General features: G+C 45.2%; 1 protein-coding gene across 1 annotated transcript in view; it reads right to left on the bottom strand.

Moving 5' to 3' along the window:
• PCSK2 (proprotein convertase subtilisin/kexin type 2) overlaps positions 1–23,404 on the bottom strand; it is a 326,775-nt gene that overhangs the window by 142,284 nt on the left and 161,087 nt on the right. The window contains exon 5 of the mRNA XM_049869771.1: positions 19,353–19,390. Within this exon, the coding sequence (XP_049725728.1) occupies positions 19,353–19,390 (38 nt within the window). The remainder of the gene's footprint in view (positions 1–19,352; positions 19,391–23,404) is intronic.

Here is a 23,404-nt window from a genome sequence, read left to right as displayed (position 1 = left end):
TATTGAAAAAAAGCCTGGGTTAATTTTTTAGTTTGAAAATGTGTGGTTTGAGAATGGATATGGCTATTTTTAATTGCGCATAGCACAAATGAATGATTAAAAGCATCAAGGCAATCACTCCTGCTGCTTTCCCCAGTTCCTGTTGCTATCCTGGGGTGGACAAAGCAGCCTGGGTAGATGGGTCTTCTGTCCCTTGGTGTGTGGCTACGAAGAAATCCACCAGCTCTCCCTAGAAGCCAGGAAGTACTAAAATATATTCATTTCCTGAATAGACTATTTCCCTGATGGCACTGGCCAGAGGCTTTTGTTTCAAAGCCAAATGCATGTGTTTATTGAGGTATAAATAAATAATGCCTACTATGTTTTTTACTATGAGCAGAACAAAAGGGAAGAGCAAAGGCAGAGAGAGGGGTTATGTGAGGAGAGGGCATGGCCAGAAGAAATTACGGGGGGAAGGCAAAAGATTCACTCATCCAGCCAGTCAGTCACCCAATACATATCTGTTGATCAGTTACCAGTACTCTGTTGCAGCCGTGGTGCCATCCTGAGGATAAAAGGGTAAACACAACAGATAAAATCCCCGCTCCTGGAGCTGACAGTCCAATGGGGAAGCACAAAATTAGAAAGTTGATGACAACAAGTACATAATTATAGATTATTCTAAGAGTCAGGAAGAGACCAAACGGGATATGATATTTAATGATGGACTCAACTGTGGGCAAAGCCAGGATAAGAGTTTTCTAAGTTTTAATTGGCGGGGCGGGGGGGGGCGGATCTTGGAGTTCTGGAGTGTGATGCATAGTGAGCAAGTTGGAGAAAGATTAGAAAGGCCAGTTGGAGCCAGAACAAGTCAGCCACATAGAAGCTGGGAAGGAGAAGGGGTGTGAGTCCAAGTGCAAGGGGAGTTGCAGGATGGGTGTAAGTAGGGAAGCAACAGGGCCTTAGACTTCTTTCTTCGTGATGACCTTTCTGATTGTTTTGGGGGAGAATGCACTGGAGAGGGTAAGCGTGGGAGCACAAAGCTGAGGCTTTTGTGGGGTCCAGGAGGGATGTGGAGCCCTGGTGGCACAGCGGTTAAGCATTTGGCTGCTAACCAAATGGATTTGGCAGTTTGAATCCACCAGCTGCTCCTTGGAAACCCTATGGGGCAGCTCTATTCTGTCCTACAGGGTCACTGTGAGTTGGAATAAACTTGACCGCAATGGACTTGGTTTGGTTTGGTTAGAAGGGATGTGACGTTGGCTGGGTCCAGGACGCTGGCGGTGGAAACACAGAGAGGAGGATATACTGCAGCATGGAGCTAGGGCTCGCAGAGTGAGCTGAGGGGGTGGCCGGAGTGAGAGAGGAAGAGGGAGGAGGAGTCCAGGATGACTGGCATGTGTGGAACTTTAGTCACTGCATTTGTGGAGATGCCATTTGCAGAGATATGGAAGACTGTAGGGGGCCAGGGGGATCAAGTCACAGTGACAGATGGCAAACTTCACATTTCACTACTCACTGGCTGTGAAAACTCACCGGCTGTGAAAGCTAGGGCAAATCACTACTCTCTCTGATTGTCGGTTTCCCATACGCAAGAGGCAGATAACAAAGAGCCTACCTGATTGATTGAATATGCAGGTTAAACGCACTAATGCATATAAAACACAAGGCAAGGCATGTAGTCAACGGCCTACAAATGCTGGGTTCTGCTGATGCTGCTACTCAGGAGAAGTCAACACAGACAAAAGGGGCCAAGTACAAGCACCAAGGCAGGGAGAAGAGGTGGGAGATGAAACATGGGTCTTATACTCTATCAGCCCTGGTGGTGCAGCGGCTAAGAGCTCGGCCGCTGACCAAAATGTTGGCAGTTCCAATCCATTAGCCACTCCTTGGAAGCCCTATGGGGCAGTTCTACTCTGTCCTGTCGGGTTGCTATGAGTCAGAACGAACTTGAGGGCAACGGGTTTGGTTTTTTTTATATTGAATCAACCAACAATCAACTCTCCTTGTGAAGTAAAGACAAACAAGCAATAAATAAAAACTGTCATATAGTATAGGATGATTTTAAGTGTTTCTGAGTGATTGATTTAAATGTGGATGAACCTTGGTTACGGTCTTATTCACAGAGGAAGTACTCTTTGTAAGGTGCCAGGGTAAGAATCCCAAGCGGGTACTATGTCAAATGATTCAGTGCCTGCCTGGTTACTACACTGGTGCCCACGCTGGGACTGGCTTCTGTCCGCTGAGTCTCCTGGGACTTTTTCTACCAGTTAGAGACAGGATATATGCGTGTTTGTGTGTGGATGGTGGACAAGAGAAGGGAGGCGTGGGTGATCCAGGGTCAGCTCCAGAATAGCATCAATGCCTTTAGCATTCTGGAAAGTTCAACTTACATTTTTTTAAAAACTCAACAAAGACCCAGGATTCATATCAGTGATATCAATAATCATTATACTCCTTTGATTCCAAATCAGGAAAGCCAACCATCCCTCTTTTACAGATGGGGAAACTGAGGACCTTTAAGGTCAAACAATGTGTTTTTGCTCACAGTGACTCATTGGGAGTCCTTGAACGAGTGTTCCCTGAATAGCTTGGGTTTACGCTAACCCCCTTCTATTTCCACAGTTTAATGAAAACCTCTCCCACATACTGTAATGCATCTTAGTCCTCCGCTTAGCTGAGCGCTCACTGTGGAGAGGTTGTGTGCTTGCAACATGAAAAGCACAGACCTCACTGTAACACTTGCTATGATATTCAGGGACATGGCTGAGGGCCAAGCCCTGGGCTTTCTGCATGGGTTTTCAGGCTTTAATTACTAGTTAGTAATTAAGGGTTCTTTTCTAGTGAAAAATAATTTCCTGTAGGGCGGGAGTCAGGAGGGTTAGCATGGCTGAGAAGCTAATCTTATTTCTACGTCACAGATGCTCTCTGCCTTGGCCATGTGGGATGGAAAATTCTGCTTTGCCAAAGCTCCGGACTGCTCACATATAAGGAGGTCAGGATTCCCAGAAGCAGACCCTGAGGTGAGGACTTGTGGGCAAGTGGTTTTCTAAGGACATGCTCCCAGGGGAAAGCAGTAAGAGGGTGGGTTGGGGAGCGGGAGAGGGCAGTGGGAAGCAGGGGGGGCCATCAGGGAAGCCAAGCAAAGATGCGACGATCTCAGGCAAAGTTCTGCATGCATCTTCCAGCTTCACAGCCAGCAACTGCGGGTGAGTGCCTTGCATGCTTTAAAAGACTATGATACCTCAACTGGTCTTTTGAAGACTGTTTTGATATTGTTTCATTTTGATCAGGCTATTGTCAGTTTCCATGGTGACCCCACGAGTTTCAGAGTAGAACTGGGTCCCACAGGGTTTACAATGGCTGTAATCTTATGGAAGTAGATCGCCAGGCCTTTTTTCTATGGTGCCACCGGGTGGATTTGAACCACCAACCTTTCAGTTAGTATTTGAGTGCAGACTGTTTACGCCATCCATGGACTGCACCCCCGTATGTTAAATCTTTCTATCTCTTCCATTGCTGTTGCATCTCTCTCTGACTGCCTTTTCTGCCTTCCTTTTCCACTTTTAAGGGCACATATGATCACATTTGGCCTGCTCAGATAATCTAACTATTTTAAGTTAACTGTAATTCCCCACCTGCAAAGTTCCTTTTGCCATGCAAGCTACCACACTCACAGGTTGCAGGTAATTTTCGCCTGGCCCTGCAGGGGGCTCTGGAGGGTTAGTTACACCTCAGAGTTTTCCCACCCAAGGTAAGGTTTTCACACTCTCAAGGTCAGTCTTAGATTAAGGGCTGCTCAGAAAACCGAAAAAAACAAACCCGTTGCTGTCAAGTCAATTTTGACTCACAGCGGACCTATAGTGACCCTGTAAGACAGAGTAGAACTGCCCCATATGGTTTCCAAGGAGCTCCTGGTGGATTTGAGCTGCTGGCCTTTTGGTTAGCTGCTGTAGCTGTTAACCACTACGCCACCAGGGTTTCCACGTGCTGCTCGGAGGGGGTGTGAATTCCAAGACATCAGGGCTCCATGCACATGGGGTAAAGTAGGTTCTGGTGGCCCTTGGGTAATCCTCCAACAAAGAGCAGCAGTTGCTGGTGGTTGGAGGCAAAAGTAGACCAAAGCCAGGGTGGAAGCCACACAAAATGGTAGAAAGGGGCCGGTTCACACACAACCTGCCCCAAGGATTCCTTTGATGGTTGTAAGTGGCAAAGAGTGTGTTGGGAGGACTTGGCAGGGGAAGGATTGTATTGAGAGAGGAGCCAAGAAGCTTGAAGCTCCCATAGAAGGATCCACATATGGTTCTCTGCCTGGGCCAGGATTTGTTGGAACATGTAGTACAGTGAATTATTAATCTGGCTCTTCTAGCCATTCATGGTCTTGTGACTCCCACAAAATGATTGGTTAGGACTATGCAAATAAGGTGCTTGTGGCCACCAAGGGGATTGAGCAGTCTGCTAAAAATGCAAATAAGGTGCATGGAACCCTTGAGGGGATGGACCATACAAATATGGTGTATGGAACCCTAACAAGGGGATTAGTCTCCTTTGCCATCCTGCTAGGCTTAAACAGAGAGCAAATCCCAGAGCAGAGGAGGAGCTCACTACCATCAAGAAAGAAGAGCCAGGAGCAGAGTATGTCCTTTGGACCCAGGGTTCTGTGTGCCAAGAACCTCCTAGACCCAGGAGACAGAGATCTGTAACACCAAAGACAGTGCGAGATGGCAAGAAGCGGCGGCAGAGAAGCAATGGTAGAGAAACGGTGGCAACAGAACCAGGAGACCAGTGAGAGATGGTGCAGTGGGCTTCCTAGCACGTGGAGCAAGGTGGCTGTAGTGGGTGTGCCAACCCACACAGCTGTGTGCCTTTGGGGCAAGGTTTACTGGCAGAGTGGGGTGACTCCAGGCACTTACAGGTGGAGCTAAAGAGCTTTGTAACAGTTGCCTGAGCAAGGCCAAGGCCTGGCCAAGGGCCAAGGAGCTGAGGGGCCGAGAGGCCAAGGGGCTGAGGGGCCACTATGAGTTGGAATTGACTTGATGTTAATGTATTTTTTTTTTTGGAAGCCCCCTCAGGGGGCAGTGGTGGTTCAGGAGTAAAAGTCTCACTTTCTGTGCAGGAAACTGGAGTTCAGTTCTGACAAATGCACCTCAAACGTAGCTATTACCCACGTCCGTGGAGGGTTGAGTGTTGCTATGGTGCTGAATAGGTTTCAGCAGAGCTTCCAAACTAAGACAGACTAGAAAGAAAGGCCTGGCAATCTACTTCCAGAAACCAGCCAACAAAAACCCTATGGATCACAGTGGTCTCAGCCCCAACTGATCATGGGGATGGCGCAGGACTAAGCAGCAGTTTTGTTCTGTTGTGCATGGGGTTGTGAGGAGTCCGGGGCCAACTGACAGCAGCTAATCATACAACAGCAAACCCCTTAAATCAACCTAGAGCAAAAGCAGTTTCAGCTTTGAGAAAGAGCATGATAGGGAAGTGGGGATGGTAAGAAAGGGAGCTGAGTAAATCACTGTGCTGACCCCTTTGCCACTGCTGTTGAGTAAGGACTGAGAAGTTCCAGGGAGTGGACTTTGCCACACGGACCCAACTCAAAGCATGTTTGCCCACTGTGCCATCTGAGTGGCTTTGCTTTCCTTCAGTTCCGTGTAGAACCACTGTAGGCTCAACCAGGCAGCTGCCAGCTTCCGAACTGGCTTATCTGTCCCCATTGATCCTGTTGTGCTGGGCTAGTGGCTGAGAAGTTGCATCAACCCTCTACCACCTATGAGATTGGTGTGTTCAGTTCTTATCCAGGTGGAGGGAAAACACCATTTTCTGTATTTCTATTGCCACCATAAGAAGTTACCACACACTCAGCAGGTTAAACAACATCAATTTATTACCTTATAGTTCTGCAGATCAGAAGCCTGACATGGATCTCACCGGCTAAAATCAACGTGTCAGCAGGGCTACATTTCTCTGTGGAGGCTCTAGGCATAGAATCCATTTCCTGGCTAACTCAAGGTGTCGGCAGAATTCAGTTTCTTGAAGTTACAGGAGTGAGGTCATCGTTTCCTGGCCGGCTACCAGCTGAAGATTGCTCTCAGCTTCTAGAGGCCGCCCATATGCCTTGGCTTGTGGCCCCCTTCCTTCTTAAAAGCCAGCAATGGCTGGTTGAGTCTTTTTCACTATTTGAATCTCTTCTGCCTCTTCTTCCATTGTCACATCTTTCTCTGTTCAACTATTCTGCCTTCCTCTTCCATTTTTAAGGGCACATGTGATTACATTTGACCCACTCAGATAATCTCCCTATTTTTAAATTAACCCTAAGTCCATCTAAAAAGTTCCTTTTGCTATGCCACCTAACACATTCACAGGTTGCAGGGATTAGGGCGTGGGCATCTTTGAGGGTCATATTTCTGCTGACCACACAGCCATTCTGCCCTCGTATCTTCCATTCTACTCTTGGTTTAGATGGAACCCTTCTCTTTAATCTTTGAGGTCACATCCTTTTCTTGACTTCATTCATTCATCCATTTGACAAACAAATAGATGTTTGACCCTCTGTTATGTTCAAAGTCATGTGCTAGGCATTGAGGATATGGAGGATAATGGGGCATGGACCTTGTCCTCATTCAAGAGAACCACAGGGACGCAATGCCTGTGTAGTGCCCATCCAAATCTTCCTTCCTGGGCAGCGCACCTTTCCTCAGGTCTGTGAGTGTGCTGCTGTAAGTTCACAGCTGTCTCTTTTTCTGAATAATGGCCCCTGGACAAGTGGGAGTCTCCAGGCCCAGCGAGTTATACATGCTCACTTTTCCAGGGGCTGCTGAAGTCAATGATTGACTGATAAAGGGGTACAAAATGCTAGTTCTCTTCTTCGGAGATGGACCTATTCTGTGGTGTGATCCTGCCTGTGGGATCAGGCTGAGGCTGGAATCGAGCTAAGAACTTGACTTTGCTTAGTTCCTTAGTTCCTGTCCTGCTTCCTTCTTTTCCCTTTTTTGAGAGTTCTTCCCCAATAAATCACGTTCTCAAGAATCCCCATCTCAGGATCAGCTTCCTGGGAATCCAATCTAGATAGTTAGTAATAACAATAACCAACATAACATCTTTTACCAAAGTTTTCCATCTATCTCTGATGCCACGTGAAGATCTGGTTCTTAGTTGGAGATTATGTATCTATCTATATAAAATGATTGTTCATATATATATATATATATATATATATATATATATATAGTCCCTGGGTGGTACAAATGGTTAACGTGCTCGGCTACTAATCCAAAGGAAAAATTTTATAGAGATATTTTAAAGTAAAGCATGATTTTCAATTGAAACAAAAGTTGTGATCTTTATGACTGCTCAACCCAACTGCAGAAGTTAATTATGCGTTAGAAAGCTCCATGGCTCAGGATCTGGTTCCCTTTAATTGAGGCCTTGGAATTTGGAGCATCTTGGCCTTTGTTGCCACTTCAGAAAACTGAGAAGAATGGACCAGGCCTTTGGTCTCCATTAGATCCATAGTTTCCCTGGCAATGAAACATAGGCTGGGCTCTAGAGGACATACGCACTTGGGCTCCATTGCTTGGCAACAAGGCATAGGTAAGCACTGTAGATGGCCACACACTGGCTGTGGCTGCACCCACCACTTTTCTCCTGCGTTGGGCACGTGGAATCTGGGGAGACCCTCATCAGACAACCAAAACTGTGACTTTAAGGAAGTACATTTGAGAAATGGGGACCTGAAGGGAGGGAGAAAGTAAAAATGAATACCACCTCAGTAGGTGCTGCATATTAATATCATGCACAAGTAAGATTTTGCTGAAGGTCATTCAAAAACAGTTGCAGCAGTACATCGACAGGGAACTGCCAAGAAGCCAAGCCAGATTCAGAAGAGGATGTGGAATCAGGGATATTATTGCTGATGTCCGATGGATCTTGGCTGAAAGCAGAGAATACCAGAAAGATGTTCACCTGTGTTTTATTGACTATACAAAGGCATTCGACTGTGTGGATTATAAAAAATTATAGATAACATTGCAAAGAATGGGAATTCTAGAACACTTAATTGTGCTCATGAGGAACCTGTACGTAGACCAAGAGGAAATCATTCGAAAAGAACAAGGGGATGCCGTGTGGTTTGAAGTCAGAAAAGGTGTGTGTCAGGGCTGTATCCTTTTACCATACTTATTCAGTCTGCATGCTGAGCAAATAATCCAAGAAGCTGAACTATATGAAGAAAAAACTGGCATCAGGATTGGAGGAAGACTTATTAACAACCTGTGATATGTAGATGATACAAACTTGCTTGCTGAAAGTGAAGGGAACTTGAAGCACTTACCGATGAAGACCAAAAACTACAGCCTTCAGTATGGATTCCTCATATCAACATAAAGGAAACAAAAATCCTCACAACTGGACCAATAAACAACATCATGATAAGTGGAGAAAAGGCTGAAGTTGTCAAGGATTTAATTTTACTTGTATCTACAATTGACACCCATCAAAGCGTGTATTGCACTGGGCAAACCTGCTGCAAAAGACCTCTTTAAAGTGTTGAAAAAAAGCAAAGATGTCATAAGGTGCACCTGACCCAAGCCAGGCTGTTTTTCAATTGCCTCATATGCATGCAAAAGTTGGACAATGAATAAGGAAGACTGAAGAAAAATTCTTGCATTTGAATTATGATATTAGCAAAGAATATGAAATATACCATGGGTGTCCAGAAGAATGAACAAATCTGTCTTGAAAGAAGTATAGCCAGAATTCTCCTAAGAAGTGAGGATGGCAAGACTTTGTCTCACATACTTTGGACATGTTATCAGTAGGGACTAGTCCCTGAAGAAGGACATCATGCTTGGTAAAGTGGGTCAGCAAAAAAGAGGAAGGCCCTCAGTGAGATGGATCGACACAGGGGCTACAACAATGGGCTCAAACATAACAAGGATTGTGAGGATGGTGCAGGACCAGGCAGTGTTTCATTCTGTTGTATATAGGGTTGCTCTGAGTAGGAACTGACTGGATGGCACCTAACAACAACAACAATAGGTCCAGCACATTTCATCACACCTGCATGCAACAAGGCATTATTGGAAAATTATTTGTAAGTCCATCCACCTTAAGCAAGGCTGAGCCACGTAAGGTTTTTTGATTTTGTGAGATAGAAACCCAAAGAGGCAATAAGTGAAAGATTTCATATCTTAGAAATTCAGTGAGTATATACTGATGCTGAAGAAGAGAATATGAAAGAAACAAAGGCAGTGGAGAAAAGCCACCTTTCAAAAGTTTTTTTATTTGTATAAATAATTTTCTTGTGGCATGTCATGTAATGTGAATATTTCTATCCTTTTTCTGAACATGTATACTTGGTGATAAACAACAAAATCCTAATAGTCTCATTAACATCCATCTACCATCCATCCATCCATCCATCCATCCATCCATCCATCCATCCATCCATCCATCCATCCATCCATCCATCCATCCATCCATCCATCCATCTATCCACCCACAGTTAAGTCATTTATTTATAGAAGAAGTCTGTACTAATGATCTCCTTGGGAATGAGGCCTCCATTTGGATAAAAGAATTGGAAGATGTCTTGTTTGTTAAGTCAGTTAGATTCAGTCAAAGAATCAAAGACCTTTAGGAAATTTGGGGTAAGAGAATGGTTTTTATGGGCTGTTTTTAGTCTAGGCTTCTTGAAAGAAAAATCAATTACAATCCTATCATCCAGTTGTTGAGTGTCCTCTAGATCAAGCTTCTAGATGAATTAATGTGCTGTACTGATTTAGGAAAACAAATCCATTCCCCACTTGGTACGCTGCTGCTCATTCTTCAAATGCATTTAAATATCTTTCCATCGCTTACTTGTAGGGCAAACTTGGTTGTTCTTACTGCTGTGTTCCCATAGTGGGCCCTGGTCTTATTTCTAGGACAGCCCTGAGCACATTATAACGTAATTATGTATTTACATATGTGCCTTCCTACCCAACTCTGAACTCACTGAGGGCGGGGACTGGATTTTTCACATTTTATAATTCAGGTGCCTATTACAGTATCTGGCACACAGTAGGGACTTAATACAGGTTTTTGAAATGTTGACTAGGTTCAATGCAACAAAAGCTAGTAGGTTGAGCGATTTGAAAAAAATCAATCAACCAGATGATTTTCTTTGCTTTCAGCTGCAGCTGTAGTCTATGTGCAAACAAGTAATTTCAGTTAAATAAGATTTTATTTTTTCTCATTTTTGTATCAAAGTATGTTCCTGTAAAAATGGAAAAGTTTCTCTGCTACCTAGATTTCATCAGATGAGAGCCATTTACCGACAGTCTGTCAAAATGATTTAAAAAAGTTTGTATCCCCAGTATTTGTCCTGGCATCATGGTGCCCAAGAGCTAAGGATGAGCTGGCCGACATTAACGGGTAAAAAGAAGACAGCCAGCCCTTCCTTTTGATAAGACACAAAGGTTATTTTAACCTCCATTTCACATGCAATATTAATGTGCTTATTTAAATATTAATAGATCTAAGAGCCTGGAGCGATCAATACTTCACAGCCTCTGAGTCACTCGGGCTGGGGACTGTGCACATCTCTAGACGTCACTCTTTCATTGTGGCAGCCACATGCTACCTGGAGCCCTGGGGTGCGCTGGCTGCCAAGCTCAAAGGCCCTTCCTCAGGCGCAGTCCTGGCAACACTTCAGAGCACCCCAAGGGACCCTCTTCACAGAGTACCTGTCAGGGGCCCATCAAAAGAATGGAAAAGGCCAGGTCCATGGGGGTGGCTTTTTTCCTTTCACAAGAACTTCTATTGGCAAAATGACAACCCTAGAGCATAAACAGTGTTCCAAATTCTGAATCAAACCAAACAGCACAATTTGCTTTCTCCCATCTTCAAACTTAATTGCATTTTCATCAGTCTGTGGGGTTCTAGACAATAAAGAAACAGCGATTGGTTGTCTGCATGTAGATTATTCACACTAAGAATCATACTGTCATTAGTTAATTAGGGCTGCTATACCAGAAATACCACAAATGGATGGCTTTAACAAACAGAAATTTATTCTTTCTCTGTTTAGGAGGCTAGAGGGCCAAATTCAGAGTGCCAGCTCTAGGGGAAAACTTTTTCTTTCTGTCGGCTCTGGAGGAAGGTCCTTGTCTCTTCAGCTTCTGCTTCCTGGTTTTTTGGAGATCTCCATGAGTCTTAGCATCTAGCTTACCCCATCTCTGCTTCTCTCATGCTTGTTTAATCTCTTTTATATCTCAAAAGACATTGACTCAAGACACATCCTACACTATGTGTCTCATTAACATAACAAAGACAACCCATTCCCAAATGGGATTATAACCACAGGCATAGAGGTTAGGAATCACAACATATATTCTTGGGGGATATAATTCAGTCCACAAGACATACTATCTCTAGGTCTTCAGCTATGGGATCTCAGCTGGGTTCCATGGGACTTCTAGTCCCTTCGGTGCTGAAGTGCACTATGGGAATGGAGTGGTGCCATCCTCCTACAAGGTAGCCTGCGAGCTGGGGACTAGAGGGTTCTGCACGCTAGAGTTCCAGTCATCGTCAATACACGATCTTCCTGTGATTTAGCTCCTGATTGCATTTGTAGTGGTATTGATAGACTAATAATATTCAATGCAGTTTAACAAATATTTATTAAATGCTTGCTTAGCACTGTGCTAAGTGTTAAGAGTAGTCCATAGACGGTGAAATGATTAATGCACACGGCTAATAACCAGAAAATTGGTAGTTCAAGCCCACCCAGAGACACCTCGGAAAAAAGGCCTGGTGATCTACTTCCAGAAAATCAGCCACTGAAAGCCCTGTGGAGCACATTCTACTCTCACACACACGGGGTCACCCAGAGTTGGTGTTGACTTGACGGCAACTGGTAAAAATAACGGCAAGAGGAATTCAAAACACGAAGTATGTACTTTCATACAAACCAGACCTGTTGCCATTGAGTCGATTCTGACTCATAGCAGCCCTATAGGACAGAGTAGAACTGCCCCACAGGGTTTCCAGGGAGCGCCTGGTGGGTTTGAACTGCTGACCTTTTGGTTAGCAGCCATAGCTCTTAACCACTGCACCACCAGCGTTTCCACTTTCATACAAAGAGCTTGCAATCTAGTTGTGATTCGATCATACATATAGGTGAATATTAATGTCAAATGAATGAATGAATAAATGCATGAGTGAAATGCCAAAGTGGACAATGGGGCTAATCATCAGCATCCCGGAGTGTTTTAAAAGACATACAGATTATGAGGCCTAAACACAGCCATAATGTTTCATCAGTATAAATAATAAGCATTTATATAGCTCAGAGCCTGGAGGTCAGCTGGGAGTGGGTGATCTCGGCCGGGCTCACTGAGTAGCTCTGCTGATCTTGCCTGGCTTGCTGATTCTGCGGGTTGGCTGGGGTTTGGCTGATATTGGTGGGGCTCAGCTAGGTGACTCTGCTTCTCACTGCAGTTCTGTAGGTCAGCTTGGGTGTATCTGCTTCAAAGTGTGGCAGCTGGGGGGGTCTCCCTCAGGTGCCTCTCATCCTCCACCTGGGACAAGTAGGGCAGCCTGCTTTTCCAACGGTGATGGCAGAGGCATAGGAAGGAATAGGAAACAGACACGCCAACACTTCTGTATCATTCTATTGCCCTACACAAGTCACAAGGCCAAACCAAAGTCAAAGAGTGGGAAATATACTGCGCCCCTTTAGACATGGTCCTGCAGAGCTACATGACAGAAGTTATAAATCTAGGGACCGATGAGGCATTGACATCAATGATGCCATTGTCCACATTTGCTGCACTCAGGAAGAATTTGTGGAAAATGGTACTTGAGAGGGGCCCATGAACCTGGGCTGAGTCTCAGCACAGGACTTTGGAGCTCCTTAGAGGGCGGCCCATTGCTTCCCCGCTAAAAGAAGTGGCCTCTCTCCCAAGCATCTGGGGTCTGGCGCCTCTCTCTGTGATTGCTTGGAAGCCAGGAGATGTAGTTTCCTAGGGCCCAGAGAAAACCTCATTTGGAGAAACTAGTTGCTACCTTACACTGTCTTCACCCACTTTGGGGACTAGCCCTCCTTTATGAATATTCATGAATATCCTTTTAGTTGGAAGATCTGTGAGAGAAAAGATGATGGAGATCAGAAATTCTGCTTTCCCTGGAGCACTCTTAATTGCATCCCTGGTCATCAGCAGTGGGTCTTCTCTTTCCCTTTACCTTCTGTTTGCTTGGATGCTATTTTCCAAAGCCTTTGCTCAGCCTTTTGGCCTTAACTCTCCCAGCCTCACCATCTTGTGTTGACCCAGGTGATGTGCCCCTTTTTCTATGTTTATAACTCTGCACACACTGGGTAGGCGGTTGGGCACTCACGCTGGTTTCCGGAGGCATGCCTCCATTTCATCTTCATCAGGGTGATCTGCAGTCGTGCAGAGTTGCAATCTCAACTCTTTTGAGAAGGAAATGAATGTTTACTGAGCATCTATTACATGTCAGGCTCCATGCACGTGTTATCTCAATGATTCCTCACAAAAAGCCTGAATGATAAGATATTCATTCTGCCCATTTCATAAATGAGGCAATTAAGTCCAAAGAGTCTGAACACTCCAGTCTAAGGCTGTACAACTATGAGTTAGGGAGCCAGGAGTCATGCTCAGGTCTGACTCAGTTTCCGCTCTTGTCACATTGTCATTGCCCTGCCCATACGCCTTTGTTCTTACGATTTCTGTTCGTGATGGTTGTTTTCCAACTGTCAGTGCTGTAACGCTGCCTGAAGACTCCCTCTGTCTGCTGGGTCCTATCCTGCTCCTGTGTAAGATGGGACAGAGGAGCCGGGAATTAACCACCTCGTAGCCCCACAGCCTCACACCTCACCCTGCTTCAAGGGAGCAGCTCTCAAGCAGTGACTAACAGGAGCTGGGGGGTAACTCTGAGGCAGGCTCTGTCTACACAGTCTCCCAGAGTTCCCCAGGGAGATGAGCTTCCACTGCCCACAGTGGAAATGGCTTGATAACAAACCCTTTCCTGGCTGTCCCTCCTTTCTGGTGTCCCTGCCTTTCTCCTCTGCTGGTGTTTCCTGGCATCTTCTCCCAAAGAAGCTCAACAAAACACAATAAAACAAAATAACCAGTTGCTGTGGATTTGACCTCGGCTCATGGTGACCTCATGTGTATCAGAGTAGGACTGTGCCTCATTGGGTTCTCAGTGGCTAAGTTTTTGGAAGTAGATTGCCAGGCCTTTCTTCTGAAGTGGCAGGGCTCAAGAAACAGTGAGTGCATTCAATGGGAGCGTATATCCAGACTGTGTTCACAGGGATAAAGGAAGCCCTGATTTTAACACGATCTAAAACAGCTTCTTGGCCGATACCCATTTCACGTTATTACCACTTAGGATGGAAAAAGGCGAATTTTAATCATTTGGAATAGTGAGCGTTTACCAGTGTAACTGGATTCCTCAGACTAAATTCAAGGTCCTTAGAACAATAGGGTGGTAATAAAGGCGGCTATTATTATCGATGCAGGTTTGTTGAATTAAATTAACAGTAACAACTTATATTTATACATTGATTTGCAGTTTTCAAAGTATCTTAACTCTCAGTCAGATCCAGAGAAACAACAATGACGACCAGCATATTCTCTCTCTTGTCATATACAGAATAATGAAACCTTGAAAATTCTGCTTTTGAGAACATTGTGTGACATGATTACGAAAAAATTTTTGTCGTATTTGTCTGAAAAACCTCTGATAGTTTTCACTTCTCATTGAAAATAATTAGTAACAAGAAGGAGTTTTCCCAACATAGCACATCTGTATATTTTAACCTTCAATGAATTTCCAGTCATCCCGTCTGCGGCAGATGTTACAACGCCCTGCCCACACCTCTTTGGCCAGATGCCCTCAGGACCCCTGGGCAGTTCCAACTGCTAGTATCTGCATCTCTTTGCCCAGGGCAGGGGCAGATTATCCAACAGGCAGGGTAAGCAAGGTGTTCACTACAGATTACTAAGTAAGCACAAATAAGCCCATGCTTACCTCTCTTACTGGGTCATCCGCCCCGTCAGGGATTACAAATTTGAAAAAAGGCTTTGATTCTGTAGAAAGGTGCTGTGGGGTTGGCAGAGAGACAGGTGCCAGCCACACCTAAAAGCAGAATCTTTGAAATGGTGAAAAAATGGGAAATTGTTCACGACAGCTAATGGTAAGCAAGGTAAGCACTGTGCTGACCTTGCCTATTGGATAATCTGCCCCTGGCCCAGGGATTTCTCTGAAGTTGTAGGAAGCTGCTCTGCCCCCTCCCACCGAAAAGCAGGTAGGAAGTGCTGCGATGTTAACACGCTCTGGGACCAGCCCTCACCCAATGCCTGATGGGAGCTGGTGTATAAATACCCCAAGCTTCCTACTGCTCCTGCAGGGAACTCTGATGCACAATCGACTGTACTGTCAGGAATCCCCAGAGGGATTAAGCTCCATTTGCCCCCTGTTGTTACTTATTCGATAAAGCAATTTGTCGGCAGCCTTCCTTGCCTGTGTTGTTACCTCCTCCTCTACTTCTGTTGAAACCCTTGTCTCAGGGCCTGCTTCTGGGGGACCCAAACAAAGACCTTCCAAAGTACATTTCCTTAACAGGGCACTGGCTTACCTCATCACGTCCAAGCTATTAAGTCACTTAACAAGGTGTGAAGCTGCCTGTTAATCCTTTGCTCAAATAATTTTGGAGCCTATTACTATCCACTGATTTCATGGCTCTCCTGGGCACGTCTATTTTACTTGCAATTCTCATTCTGCAAATTATAGTGTAAAATTTATAATTAAAAATAAAGATGATAAGTGCGATTAGTAACTTGACTCAACTCTACACAGGCTGAGAGGGGCACGGGGACTGGCAGAAACCAGTTGGTTTGCGTTCCCTGCTGAAGACTTAAGAATGAGATATTTGAATATTCCGGTTTTCTCACCTCTACCAACAATAAAGTTTTCATAGCCGCCTGTGTGCGTGTGTGAATGTGTGTGTGTCTGTGTATAAATGTCTCTGTAAGGCTCCAAGTGTTTGATGAATGATGAAGACTCAGATCTTGCTCCATAGGAGTTATTAAGACGTGCAGTTTTGAACAGAACTGAACACATTTGCTGTTCAATGCTTAGATGCTATCTAGTTGAAGTTTAGCATAGGTGCTGTCATCTCTACTACAACTTCTCCACCAAAGAGCCATTAACCCTCTTCTTGACCATTTCTAGATATGGAGAACTTATTACCTCCTGGGAGAGTTATCTCCATTTATTTACTATCCTTAGTGGAAACCCTGGTGGTGTAGTGGTTAAGTGCTACAGCTGCTAACCAAAGGATTGGCAGTTCGAATCCACCAGGTGCTCCTTGGAAACTCTATGGGGCAGTTCCGCTCTGTCCTATTGGGTTGCTATGAGTCGGAATTGACTCAATGGCACTGGGTTTGGTTTTTTTTTTTGACCCATTAATTAGACTATTCTTCCTTTAACTAAACCAAAATCTTCCTTTCGCAATGGGAATTTTCTTGGGGGAAAATCACCAAACAAATTAAATGCCTCATCCCACACGGAGACTTTGAAATATTTGGAAACATATTTAATGTCCCTCTTAAGTTTTCTTTTTTCCAGGATAAACGTTTCCAGTTCTTTCAGCTTTCCTTAGCAGACCGTGGTTTGGAGGCCCTCTACTGCCCCTGTCATTTTCTTCCCTGTCGCTGTCCCTTTTGGAGCGAGAACCAGTTGGAAACAGCCTAATTGCCTAGCAATTCCGGACTGGCATATGTAGAAAAATTACGGCATAGTTACACGAGGTCATACTCTATGTAGCCCTTAAAATCATGCTTTGAAGAATAGTTAACAACACAAGAAGTATTGTCATGACATCATATCGAGTGGAATATGGGAATGATGTATACACAAAAAGGGCCCAACTTCATAAAAAATGATACAAGTGCATGTAGAAATAAAATTCCAAAAATCTGTCAGAATATTAAGAATGGTGATACTAGAGTTAGTTTTGAATCTGTTTTATGCTTTTCCAAGTTTTCTACAGTGTGTATTTTTTAATTAGGAAAAAAAAAATTTTTCTCTAAAGAAACGAAAGAAAAAAGAATACTCACAGAACCATAGAGTGCTTCTAGTATGTTCTGAAGGTTGCTGATTTGAGGGGAGCTGACACCTCTCAGTTTGATGCTTCACCTCTACCGATCTGATCTGTTTTAGATTAGGATTTTTGGTAGGTGAGTCACTCTACTAACTGCATTGACCTTCAGGTAATCAGAGCCTCTGATGATTTTTTTTTTGCATATGAATTACTATTACTATATCTTTTAAACCTGGTAACTGGCATTGGGGCAGCAGAAGTGCCTGGGCTGGGCTGGCTGGAAGAAGGGAAGGACACCAATGCCCTGCCCCATGACCTGGCAGTGTGTGCAGGAGGTGACTCACCCTCCTTAGTTTTACAGCACAACAGGCAGTTGCCCCACCTTGAAGCCCCCCAGATGGTGAGATGGATCAACCGTGGTTTACCAGAGCACGCCAACCCTATCTGGCTGTTCTTACTGAAGATGGATGGAGCCCTGGAAGCGCAGTGCTTAATTACTCGGTTGCTAACTGAAATGTTGGCGGTTGCAACCATGGCTTTGAACTAGTCAGCTCTGGTCTGAACCCCTGCTGAGAATTTGCATTTCTAACAAGTTCTCTGCTGAGAATTTGCATTTGCACCCCAGATATACTGAATCTACAGTTTAACAAGATCCGCAGGTGATTCTTATGTATAACTTCCTGGGAACTTGTTAAGTCAAACTCATTGCCATTGAGTTGAATTTGACTCATTGCCACCCTGTAGAACAGAGTAGAACTGCCCTGGAGGGTTTCTAAGGAGCAGCTTCTTAACCACTGCACCACCAGGGCTCTGGGAACTTGTTAGAAATGCAAATTATCAGCAGGGCTTCGAACTGGAATGAACCGGTTTGAAGCCCTGTTCTAATCCCCTCAGTCGCTCCTCCAGAGAAAGATTACAACCTAGAAAACCCCATGGGGCAGTTCTATTTTGTCACATGGAGATGCTGTGATTGGACTCCACACCACACGGCAACAAAGAAAAATGGAGGGAACTCATGCACAGTCACAGCCCAGCCGGGGAAGCACTCACCTTGGAGCCCCAGGACAAGAAGACAGATGCTGCCTGGATGGCAGGGAGCAACCCTCTGGGGCCAAACGTGGTGCCCTGCCTCTATTATCCCAGCCATGTCTTTGTAAGGAAAGGCCCCTGGCACCCCAGAGCCTGGGAGCAAATGTAACACAAACATTTCTAAATCTCCCCTTTGGAGAAATCTCCAGGGTCTGCAGCTCCCAGGGAGGCAGTAGAGGAGGCAGCTGAGTCAGGAGCCGGCCCTACTTGGGGTGACCCCTCGCAGTTCGGAGCAGTGATCTTTAAGGAAGTAAAATGAAGTTTGCAGGCGGAGCGGAGGTGTGGGGAGAAGGAGACAGAACTGCTCCTTAGGTGTCACCGACGGCAAGGCAGCTGCTTATTGTCTTGCCTGCAAGATGGGTTATAATCTCTGGGAATGTAGCCTTGGTTTAGTCATTTCTCTCTGGGGGCATATTGGCTGGATTATGCCAGTGAGTCATTTAACATTTTTTTTGTTTTTAATTAACAAATATGCCCAGCCTGATGCATACTCTTCTAGATTTAGTAAGCCCACGCAGGACATAGAAACCCGACTCCTTCGTAATCACCAATACCCTCGGCATCCCCCAATACACTAAATGCTTTGAAACTTCTCATTGTTTTTTGCAACAGGGACACATAGTTTCCTGGACAAATGACTTACTGGTCAAAAAGCCCAGCCGTGTTTACTGTCATTCTCTGCTAGTATTTCTTGTTTGTGGATGCTGTGAGGCAAACTGGAAGGGCAGTAGGCATTAGCAAAAAACAACAAAAAAAGATAACGTTCTCGCTTTTGTAAAGCCATTGTTGTTTCACTTTCTCGCTTTTTTTTTTTGCTATTGGTTTTGTCCAGCAAGAACCTAAACAGCTTATTTCCCCACTTGTATTTAGTGTTACCTCACCAAGTCTCTGTCTTCTTCACCTCATCCCTGTATCTATTTTCTTGGCCCTCTGTGCTTTCAGGCTGTGGGTTTCCTTCTTTGCTTCTCACAGTCATCTGTCTTCGCCTGCAGCCAGACCCCACCCCTTAGCCTTTTGCCTCCAGGCCGAGCTTGGCTCCAACAGAAGGGCAGCTCCAGCGTGCGTGCGTGTGCGCGCACGTGCATGTGTGTACCTGTGCCTGTGTGTTCCTAATAAAAGGTGTCAGAACACTTAAGCTGCACACATTTCCGAACATAGGTCAGCTTGTACTTACATAGTTGGAGGCGAGGTCCGGATGGAGGTAGTCAATCCCTGTGAAAAGACAAGGACAGCACAGGAACCAAACATTAATATCTGCCAACTCTGTCCTCGGGAAAACTGCCCCAAGCTCCCTCCTTAGGTTGAGAGACTGGCGAGTGAGGTGAGGGCTGAGGGGCACACACCCCGAGGCCTCCCAGCCTTGTGTCTGTTGCCACATTAGGATGTGAGCCATTGCCGTGTGGAGAGACACTGCCGTGTGGAAAGACAGCTGCCATCAGAGGCACGGTGGGGGAGTGAAGCCAGCTAGAGCTTGGGGCCCACGGATACAACTTCTGACACGAACGTCAGCACGAAGGGGCTGAGTGACCTCAAGATTGATGGCTCATCGGAGCGGTGATTATAAGAGACTGGCAGGAATCCTGACATTTCTAAAGCATCAACTGCCATTTCTTCTGCAAGGCAACTGGCCCAGGGGAGGAAAAGTGATTATTATTTAACAGGGCACAGACAGCAATGGATTCAGAGAACATTCTCTGGCGTGGAAATAAGACGAGTAGCATGGCTCAGAGAGAAAAGCCATCAGGCCGTGGGTGGATGGTTCCCGGTGCAGTGTCCGGCCGGGAGCTGACGCTTCAGACTTATCAGAATGTGGCGTTCCAGAAAGCCTGAGGACTCAAATCTCTCAGCTCGGGCCGTGTGCTTCCTCCGGAATGAGTGTCTACCTTGTTGTGCAGTAGTTATTCCAAGGCTGGAATTTGGTCTGGGAGCACTGCCGAGTTCCACCAGACTCTTGGACCTCGGCAAGTATCGTGGAAATTCAATGGCAAATTGAAAAGCCCTCACCCAGGTCTGCAAAGCTCAGGTATTCTCTGTAGCTCACAGCCCTCCAAGAACCAAGCCAGGGACCTGACGTCATTTAGCCTAATGGTTAAGAGTGTAGGTTTTGGAGTCAAACATCCGAGCCCGAATCCCAACTGCCTTGCTAACTGGCTGTGTGACTTTAAGCAAGTTGCTTGGCCTCTCTGTGCTTGCTTCTTCCTACAGTGAAGGACTAAAGAAACCAATGTGTGTGGTGTGTGTCACCTAGCAACTGGTGCAGAGCCAGCATTTAGTAACTGTGTTGGGTTGACAATACTTAAAAGCTAGAAGTATCATTAACTCCTTCCTGTGGCTGGCGTCTTCACCATATGCATCCTAAGGCTGGGTCACAGTTACAGTGTTGCCTTGCAGAAAGGAACTTGCATCTGGGACATATACTTCTAAAAAGGAATTTTCCTTTGTTTTTTCTGGTTATACAAATTATTTCTGGACTGGGAGTCACTGTCCTACAGCACGCGTTCCATTTTTCTGCTAGTGTTTTGACATAGGAAACCCTGGTAGTGTAGTGGTTAAGTGCAACGGCTGCTAACCAAAAGGTAGGCGGTTTGAATCTGCCAGGTGCACCTTGGAAGCTCTATGGGGCAGTTGTACTCCGTCCTATAGGGTCACTATGAGCCGGAATCGACTTGACGGCCCTGGGTTTTGGTTCGGTTTTGACATATAAAGCAATTGATGTCATTGTGGAGTCTTTCTACATCTAGGGAGAGTATAGCCAGGTACTTCCTACCTACCTCCCACACACCAATCATAACACCCCATCCTTCCACTCCCCTCGCAGGGATGGAGGAAGGAAAGAGATCATGACACTTAAAGACAGTATTTTTAAAGGTTGCTGGTCTTTGTCTTGGACCTGATTCAGAGACGGTCAATGTGGCTGGGGTCGTGGGGGGGAGTACAGGCTTTGAGACCAACAGATCCAGCTCCATTCCAGGCTCAGGCACGGTAATATTTGTGTGGCTTGGGTCAAGTGACACGATCTCTCTAAGCCTCAGTTTCCTCTTCTTTGAAAGGGGGATATTACTTACCCAAAGCAAAAGCATTTGCTAAGATTAGAGATAATTCATTGGAAGTGCTTGGCTGGTGGGAAATACTCGATAAGTTATGTTTCTTATCATCGCCAGTGCCCTCACCTACCACAGCACTGGAGTAATGTGGGCGACACAGCCGAGCAGAGACCTTTTTAAAAACCGACTTGGCTTTAGAATGTTGCCTTGAAATTAAGTGGTAATTGGTTACATCTGATCTTGTCCTCACTGAATGGGAGGCCACTCTTACCCCAAACGTGCTCATCTTGCTAGTTAACAGTGGGTTTGGGGAATGGCTTTGTAGCCATTCTTTTCTTCATTTTTTGGAGAGTCTCACTGGATAAGCATGAATTAACAATGGCCACAATCCTTTGTCACTCTCTTCCCCAGGAGGTGAAGTCTATTTCCCCTTGCCTTCCCCTCCCAGTCTGGACTGGCCCTGTGACCGTTTATCCCCTAGAAGTCGTGGGAGGAATGCTTGCCCACTCCAGGTTCAGCCTTTATGAAGACTGGGAGCATCTGCTTTTTTCTATCTTGGAATGCCTACTCTTGGAAGCCCTAAGGAGACCTGTAAGAAATCTAGCTACCTTGCTGGAGAGACTACCTAGAAGAACCTTATGGAAAGGAGAGGCCCTGGGAAAATTAGGAGAAGGAGGGAAGCCAAACCAGCTCAGCATCCCAGTTGATCCTCTAGTTGACACCAATCCCAGCTATCGTCTTACTCCAACCATATGAAAGACCCTAAATAAGACCATCAGCAGATCTGTCCAGAAGGTCAACTGAAAGAAATGGTTGAGAGATAGCAAGGTTGTTGCTTTAAGCTATTTCATTTTGGGGTGGTTTGTTCTGCAGCAGTAGATGACCAAACGATGGAGAATTTAGGAGTTATAATGGGAAGGTCAAAGAGCTCACTTTTTAGGAGATCCCGAAAGCCAGCAATCAGCTGAAGAAATAAGATCGATTGAGAAATTCTACCGGGACCTTCTAAAGGGCTTGGCCTCTCAAGGCCAGGAAATGTAAAATAGAAGCAGGCTTCTTCCCTCTTCTTTCTTATATTTGAAAGGGAAGATTTAAGAGTCAGTCAAGGCACTATAGTTAAGGAATCTCAAAATGGCAACTGCAGCCCTGTTGGAAGTTTTGTAGGAGCAATGAACATGCTCATTGCCACTGTAGAACTACTTCTGGGGTGGCTTCTCTGGTACCAGCAGGAGAGTCCTCAGTAAATATGTTGTTAGAAATGGTCAATACAACATATCTTAACCAGGTTCCCTTCAAACTAGATGCAATGCTTCTGGGTGAGCTAGCCTCAACCACTTTGAAAAGGTTTCGAAGCCAAAGCATTAGGAAGAAAGAAAAATATATAAGCACTTGACATCAATGTCTGCACGGTCCTGTGCAGTGCTCTGTCTTCTTATGAACATCCTTGGCCACTGAAGAAAGCTTTTACTCCACTTCAGAATGTTTCACATATAAAAAACACTAAGACAGTGTTTTTATGTGGATATTTAATGAATCCACATAGAGATAACGTAGGTTTTCAGTTCTGGCTTCCTTTGCTTTACCCATCAACTCAGCTTCAAAGGTTTGATGCAGAGAACATGGAGCTTTTTGAGGATCTTCAGAAGGGAAAGGATCCATTGTTTTCATCTCTGTACAGCTTCTCCATGTAATTGAGACAATAATGCATCCAAAAAATCCAAAACCCGCTGCCACTGAGTTGATTCTACTCATAGCGACTCTATAGGACAGAGTAGAATGGCCCCATAGAGTTTCCAAGGCTGTAAATCTTTACGGAAGCAGACTGCCACATCTTTCTCCCTTGGAGTGGGTGGTGGGTTCAAACTGTCCACCTTTTGGTTAGTAGCTGAATAATGCACAGAGGAACTTTTATTGGAGGACCCAGATAGCTGATGCAGGGCCATGGCACATCCTCAGTGAAGTGACTACACGGTGATGACTCTCCAGAATCTTGGCAGAGCCAAGGACATGTGTCATTGGAAGAGCGTCAAAGCAGCAAATCCATTGATTTTCCTATTGCAAACTGTAGAAATAAAGCTCTGCCAAATCTTTGGCTGGTAGACATACATAACTCATGGTAAGGGGCATGTGTAATAAAATGTTATCAAAGTGTGGCTTACAAGGTTCAATCTGAGAGCAGCAG

This window comes from Elephas maximus, chromosome 25 (assembly GCF_024166365.1).
Source record: "Elephas maximus indicus isolate mEleMax1 chromosome 25, mEleMax1 primary haplotype, whole genome shotgun sequence".
Taxonomy (NCBI): domain Eukaryota; kingdom Metazoa; phylum Chordata; class Mammalia; order Proboscidea; family Elephantidae; genus Elephas; species Elephas maximus.
Note: the sequence above shows the minus strand (reverse complement) of the source record. Positions and strands in the feature narration are given on the sequence as shown.